The 7,112-nt window shown below is 35.7% G+C and overlaps 1 protein-coding gene across 1 annotated transcript; it reads left to right on the forward strand.

The window, feature by feature from the left end:
• On the forward strand, window positions 1–7,106 carry LOC133696726 (beta-hexosaminidase 1). The gene is made up of 15 exons (XM_062118995.1): window positions 1–470; window positions 644–727; window positions 1,032–1,067; window positions 1,596–1,707; window positions 1,818–1,888; window positions 2,065–2,195; window positions 2,515–2,531; window positions 2,768–2,816; window positions 3,109–3,209; window positions 3,558–3,617; window positions 4,400–4,433; window positions 5,417–5,515; window positions 5,710–5,769; window positions 5,864–6,114; window positions 6,646–7,106. The coding sequence occupies exons 1-15, from the start codon at window positions 156–158 to the stop codon at window positions 6,819–6,821; spliced, it is 1,596 nt and encodes a 531-aa protein (XP_061974979.1). The 5' UTR covers window positions 1–155; the 3' UTR covers window positions 6,822–7,106.
• Window positions 7,107–7,112: the final 6 nt, after the last annotated feature.

The raw sequence follows: 7,112 nt of genomic DNA on the forward strand, positions 1-7,112 counted from the left end.
AGCACTGTTTATCTTTCAGTAACAAAAAATGAGCTCACCTAATCAAAGTGGAAAGAAAGAAAAACCCAATCATCATTACGCACCTACTACTCCATTTGTCCACTCCTCCTCCTCCTCCTCCTCCTCTGCTCTCTCTGTTGACCGTGTGAGTTATCATGAAATCATATCTACTGTTTCTCTTCACTATCTGTACGTTTCTGCTGTATTCATCAGCTGAATTGGATGACAATCTCACCTATGTGTGGCCTTTGCCGGCGAAATTCAGTTCTGGAAATAACACTCTCTCCGTTGACCCGGAACTGTCGCTAGTTCTTGGTGGCAAAGGAGGGAATTCGAGTATTATTAAAGACGGGTTTGGCAGATATAAAAAGATTATATTCAAGCATAGCAGTAAGAGTTACTCTGTTAATAAAAGATTGGTTTTTGATATTGGGGTTTTGAAGATTGTTGTTCTTTCTGATAATGAGGAGGTAAGTTTGAGACTTTTTGATGTCTGGGACTGTTTGGGAAATGGGTTTTGGGTATATGAAAGATCGAGTGATAAAACTGAGATGTTTTCTCTTTTTTATGATGATGATCATCATCATCATGGGGACTGATTGATGATCTGGGTTTTTTTTTTGTTGTTTTGGGGTTGTTGCAGCTTCAACTTGGAGTGGACGAGAGTTATTTGTTGCTTGTGGAAAAGAGAAATGGGCAGTCTATTATCGGGGAAGCGTATATTGAGGTAAAGTTTCAATTTTGAGATTTAAGAGAAGTTGTTTTTGTGAGTCGTTGGAGATCCAGATGAATTCTTCGATTGTTTCCTGAAGAATAGGACACTGTTTGTTTTACTGTAGTTTGGTAGAATGTAATGAAAAGAAAGGAGATGACTTTTTTCTACCAAATATAGTGTACATGTGGTATGGGGATTAATTCTCAAGTCCAGCTACTTTATTACTGAATGGAAAGTTACTAATGTACGATCATATTTTCTGGATGGTTATGTCTTTGTTCTAGTGATGTTGATATTCTTGTTATTGTTGTTGCAGGCAAATACTGTGTATGGTGCATTGCGAGGGTTGGAGGTATGTGTGTTTACTTTGTTCTAGTGATTCGTTAAATCTAAATTATTGAATTCAAATTGAATGAACATGATTTAGTGCATGATAAAAAATGATAACAACTTAATTTCTTACTGTTTTGTTTTTTTCATCTAATCCAAATCATTGAATTCAAAACCAATGGTTAGTTTTGGAACGTGAGAGCATCCAAATTTAAGCAGGTAGAGATTAGCTACATTTTTTACTTCAATTCATCCCCACACAGAGTAAATGCATGGTCATTAAGAATAAACACCACAAATAGGTCAAATTCTCTGTTTACTTTTACTCTCATGTTGTGCTCACCTTGACCTCTGAAAACCTGTTTGCCATTACTAAAAAAATCCAGCGTTGAATTTTTACCATCATGAGTTCATCTTTATTGCATGGCTACTTGTGATTTCATTGAGTGTGAATATTGAACTAACTGCTAGAAAAGAATGATGAGTGTATGAGTGGTTGGAGTTGTGTATGATAACCATCCCTTTCATTTTCTTTGCTGTGATCTTTCAGACGTTCAGTCAACTTTGTGCATTTGATTATGAAACTAAAGCAGTGCAAATATACAGAGCCCCATGGTACGTTCTAGACAAACCGAGATTTGCATACCGTGGGCTTTTGCTTGGTGAGACACATTTCTTTTGTTGAGGGAGATAGCAACTTGCAAACTATTTACCTAAAATATTTTTTTTATTAAAATGTTTCTTAGTTCCCTTCTTAAATACACTCTTGCAGACACATCAAGGCACTACCTACCAATTGGTGTCATTAAGCAGATAATCGAATCAATGTCATATGCTAAACTTGTAAGTAATGTTGTTGTTTGAGAGCTTTGTATTCCACAACTGGAATTCATTCAGGCACACACTTCTACATTTGTATTCCACAACTGGAATTCATTCAGGCACGCACTTCTACATTACCATTCTTTTCTCCTTTTATTATTTTGTCATTATCTGATATTGGACATTACATTCAGTAGAATGTCCTCCATTGGCACATTATAGATGAGGAGTCATTTCCTTTAGAAGTACCTTCCTATCCAAATTTATGGAAAGGTTCATATACAAAATGGGAACGATACACAGTTGAAGATGCATATGAAATTGTGGAGTAAGATTCCTTTGCTCATTCAATAACTTTCTTATTTAAGTAAGTTTCATATAGCTTATATAAATGGTGAGGGACTCAACTTTAATGGAATCCATAGAATGAATGGTCTAAGCAAACTAGACTTTTTATGACTTGAAAATTTTGGTTTTGAACAAAATAATGCATATTTGTCTTTTTTTCTTTCCTAGAAAAAAATAAATTCCCCAGCCTATGTCAGGGTCTTTATCATACCTATTGAATGTTATGCTTCCTCAATCTGCCTGGACTAACATGTAATACTTTTTTTTCTTTGTTTGTGTTTCCATGGAATAACATAAAGCTTTGCCAAAATGAGAGGTGAGTCTCATCATTTTATCTGTTGAAACTTTAGAGATAAAATTTTTAGATCACGTTTCAAAATGAGCAATTTTTTTTTTCTTTTGTGATTGAATGTAATTACCAGAAAGCGTGACACAGTGAGTTTGATGGGAAAAACAAAGTGCAATTATTTCCTCAATAGGCCAATTCAGAATTTTTAGCTATAGCTTCTTTTGTGTATGCTTTTCTTACTATCTATGCATGTTTTATGGCAGGTATCAATGTCATGGCTGAGATAGACGTTCCTGGGCATGCAGAATCATGGTAAAGCAGTTCTTATCAAATTTTGTTTTTGACTTTCTCCTTGTAAGAAATTTTCTTGGTTTAGCTCAGATTTGGCAAACATTTCTTAATCATATTTAATATGAGGGATGTGATTCTTTCATCACACCAATCTTTAATATAGTGATGTGTTTTTTTCTTATCCCTTGTAAAAGGAGAATGAAGAAAATGCTTAAGCTTTCAATTTCCCTTAGAATTTAATTGACTGGTTGTATTTTCTTGCTCTATCAAGTTCTCCATTTTAAAACTCTAAACTTGTGGTCTTTTTTTGTAGGGGAACTGGATATCCTGACCTTTGGCCTTCTCCTTCCTGTAGAGAGCCACTTGATGTTTCAAAAAATTATACTTTTGACGTGATCTCTGGCATCATGACAGGTTAAGTTCCTTTTATTCCTTTCTTTGCTAGTCGTCAAGTTCACTTTTTGCACCCCTGCAATTTTTTATGTTTACATGAATCTTGAGCACCTTTTTTATTTGAGGAACACAGTCAGGACATGGATATCTATGCTTGAAGATTCTGTATAAAGCAAATGAACTGGGTTTTAGCTCAGTTATATTTTCAGCAATCCAGTTCGTGGCAGTTATAGTAATCTCTGTTGGATTTTCTTGGCTTTGAGCTGAACCAGTAAAATGTTTTATGTTAGTTGAAAATGAAATTAGTTAATCGTTGAGTATGCATTCCTTCTCTTTTAATTGTTGACCCGTGCTTCTTCTTTTTTACAGACCTGAGAAAAATTTTCCCCTTTGGGCTCTTTCACTTGGGCGGTGATGAGGTTAACACAGGTCAGTACAAGTGGTTTTCTTATTGAAAGCCAAGATGTTGCAACCATTTAATTGATTAAAAAAACTAGCTCTCATGCAAAAAGCTTTCATAACTAGAGCAACGGGACTTTCAGTTTTCAAGAGGTGTTTGCTGCTGCCTCACCAGCAAGCAGATTACACAGCCTTTTCTAACTTTCTGATGTGTCATTTTAGGTCGCATAGTTTTATGGAATTCTAATAGAAACAAGGTGGTTGTGTATGTGACTGATTTGGTCATGCTTAGGCACTTGCTACTGAAGTGGACAAAAGAAAGATACAGAGGGAGGGGAAAGAAGAGGAATTGAAACTTAAATGGAACAAAAAACTCTGAAGTCCATTAGATATTATTTATATGCTATCCCTATGAAGTGACTAAATTGACATCAGATAATAATCTTGATATAGAAACCCCTCCTGTGACATTCAAATGAAAACTTGCAATCTCAAATGTCATTGGAAATCGCATAATAACTGATTTGTCCGAAACTCTCATTTTTCATTTTTAGTGTTAGAGTTCTCCTACTTTGATAAAGAAGCAGCCATTAACTTGACTGGCCAGAGCTTGAGAGAGTTGTGCACAAGATATTATTCAGCTCATTACCAATAAGCTTCAATTTCAAAAACCCATTTATTACCGATATAAATCGCTTATATTTGCTTTAGAAATAGGCCAAATTTGGCTTCTGACTGCTCACACTGTGTGCACGTCTCAATTTTCATGCTTATGGTGTTTAGTGAATGCTAAATGGTTCAATGTCTGACAGATTGCTGGAACTCTACATCGCATGTGAAACAATGGTACATTCTTGAACTCATTTGCGTTATCATCTTCTTCACTTTTTATGTGACTATGCATAGTTCCAAACTAACCTGCTAAATTGAGCATGTAAATATCTTGCTAGAGTATAGCTTGAAGAACATGGATAGAAAACCTTTAGAATTTACCTTCTCATGCGAACTTATTAGTTAAATTTCTGCTGTGAGCACATGTTACTTCATTTATCTCTGGTGTAGGAAGTTTTTAGGCAAAAATATTTGTACTTTCCATTTTTGCAGTCTGATGTCTCTCCAGCATTTTGCCTTCAGCTTATACTTTAGGGGAGTGTCATACAGTCTCTGTGGCTCATTGTCCTTAGAAATAAATGGAAAGTACAAAAATTTAAACAAACAAGATGATGGGAGTTGTAAACGATCAGTTGAAATCCAATACAGTGAGTCCTAGACATTCTCTACTTGTTAGTTCTGTACTGCACATGAAAAGTTTCTCAAATAAGGCAAAAATGCTTGTTCTGGAAGTTGGTTTGTTTTTATGTTGCATCATGCCTGACAGGCCTTTATAGCATATTTTTTTCCAAAGTGTGGGGTTTCTTTCTTTCTTTCTTTTCAGTGTTCGATATCCATCTATTTCAGAAACTTGAAGTCGCAGGGTCTCCAGCTTAACTGATTTACATGAAAGATGAAAATAATAAACAAAGTGATTGGTTCTGCTAAGCATTTTAAATATTTTATGTTTAATTGTATCCTATAAATGTGCTTTGATGCGTACTTAGTTTCTGGGTGATCTTAATAGATCATGATTGTCATGTTTACATATTGGAATCACCCAAGTGCCAGGTATTGAGGCAGGGGACCTGTCAGTAATTTTTCATATAGGTATATAATATAGTCGTTCCTCCATTTATCTGTTATCTGATTGAATGTTTCCTGCCCTTAATTAAGTGTGAAAATTATTTGGCTTCTAAGTTATATATTTATTGAAATGTTCATCAATCCAACTGTAGGCTTCTTGATCACAACATGACAACCAAGGAAGCATATCAATATTTTGTATTGAGAGCTCAAGAAATAGCAATTTCAAAAGGTTGGACCCCGGTCAACTGGTATGTTTGTATCTGCATCATATTAAATTATTCCAACACTTCAAAATCGATTTTACTCTTGGATTTTCCTGTCTTCAGACGTATCGTGACAAGATGACCTGTTGAAATAGACTTCCTATCCATTTTGTTTGTTCCTCAAATTAGAGATTTTTAGCTCTATAGACATTTGACAGATCTTTATTTTATTATCACAGGGAAGAAACATTCAATACATTTGCATCAAACCTTAATCCAAGGACTATAGTGCATAACTGGTGCGTTTCTGTTCCCACATACTTCCATTTTAGTATCATTCCAGGATAACAATATCAATCTTTCAATAATGAACTTTTCTTTCTGCTGCTGCAGGTTGGGTGGTGGGGTTTGTGCAAAGGCTGTTGCAAAAGGTTTCAGATGCATTTTCAGCAATCAGGGATTTTGGTATCTGGACCATCTAGATGTCCCTTGGTATGAAGTTTACAAGGCTGAGCCACTTGAAGGGATAAATGATACTTCTATGCAAGAGCTAGTGCTTGGAGGAGAAGTTTGCATGTGGTCCGAGACAGCTGATACCTCAGTTGTTCAGCAAACAATATGGCCTCGGGCAGCAGCAGCAGCAGGTATGCCTATAGTCAAATACATCATCATTAAGAGTGGTTGCAAAAAAATGAAGTTAATTTTGGAGTTTTTCAACATATTTTCACGAGCTTCTGATTAAGATGCAGACAATTCAGCCTGCATTTAAAATTTACAGTAGATGTCCTCTTGTCGATGTGAAAGAATGGGAGGTGCTTATTTGTCAACTGAAAAGCCTTTTCCCCACCCTTAAGAGCACATTAATGGACGGCTACTTCAGAGTTAGTTTTAATAAATTAGTGATCTTTCGGAGATCATTTAAAGTTTCTGGACAATTGAATCACTTCATTGTGGCTATATGTAGTTTTTGACATGAGTTAATGGTTTGAAAACAAGCCTCAGTTTGTTGCTTGTACGGGATCAGTATTTTTGTAGGATGATCTGTAATGACATTTGTGTCCGAGAGAAACAACTTGGTTTTGCATGGATTTGAATTATAATTTTGCAGAAATATATCTTATATACGTGTTTTGTGCTCTTACACGGTGTTGTTGTCCATTTTATCTCATCTATAGAGCGCTTGTGGAGCAACAGAGAGACCATATCCTCAGGAAATATTACCTTAACTGCACTACCTCGCTTGCATTACTTCAGATGCCTATTGAATAGACGTGGAGTTCAGGCTGCTCCTGTCACAAACTACTATGCGAGACAACCTCCAAGTGGTCCAGGGTCATGCTATGAGCAATAATTATATTCTTCTCAGATTCGGTAATTTCACATGTCTTGAAGCTGCATTTCCGAGTTTTTGTACATAAACACAATCATTTCAGCTGTCTGGTTTCTTCTAGTGTTTGCATAATAAGTTACAGGGGTTAAATTGATGCGGTATGTTGATGGGTTGCATGAAAAAGTTCAAATAACTTAAGCTTGTGAGATGAAACGAATCTCATGTTCAGGCCATCATACTGTGGCCACGTTGTTGTAGTTTACCATTTGGATTTATGAATTTGAACTAGTTCCTGCAGTTTTTTTACATTCC

The sequence above is a fragment of the Populus nigra genome, chromosome 6, assembly GCF_951802175.1.
Source record: "Populus nigra chromosome 6, ddPopNigr1.1, whole genome shotgun sequence".
Taxonomy (NCBI): Eukaryota; Viridiplantae; Streptophyta; class Magnoliopsida; order Malpighiales; family Salicaceae; genus Populus; species Populus nigra.

Excerpts from the sequence above, each read along its gene's own strand:
- LOC133696726 (XM_062118995.1), top strand. The coding sequence starts at position 156 with ATGAAATCATATCTACTGTTTCTCTTCACTATCTGTACGTTTCTGCTG. Across the intron at positions 3,210-3,557 it reads GATCTCTGGCATCATGACAG|ACCTGAGAAAAATTTTCCCC; the intron begins GTTAAGTTCCTT and ends TCTTTTTTACAG. Across the intron at positions 4,434-5,416 it reads ACATCGCATGTGAAACAATG|GCTTCTTGATCACAACATGA; the intron begins GTACATTCTTGA and ends ATCCAACTGTAG.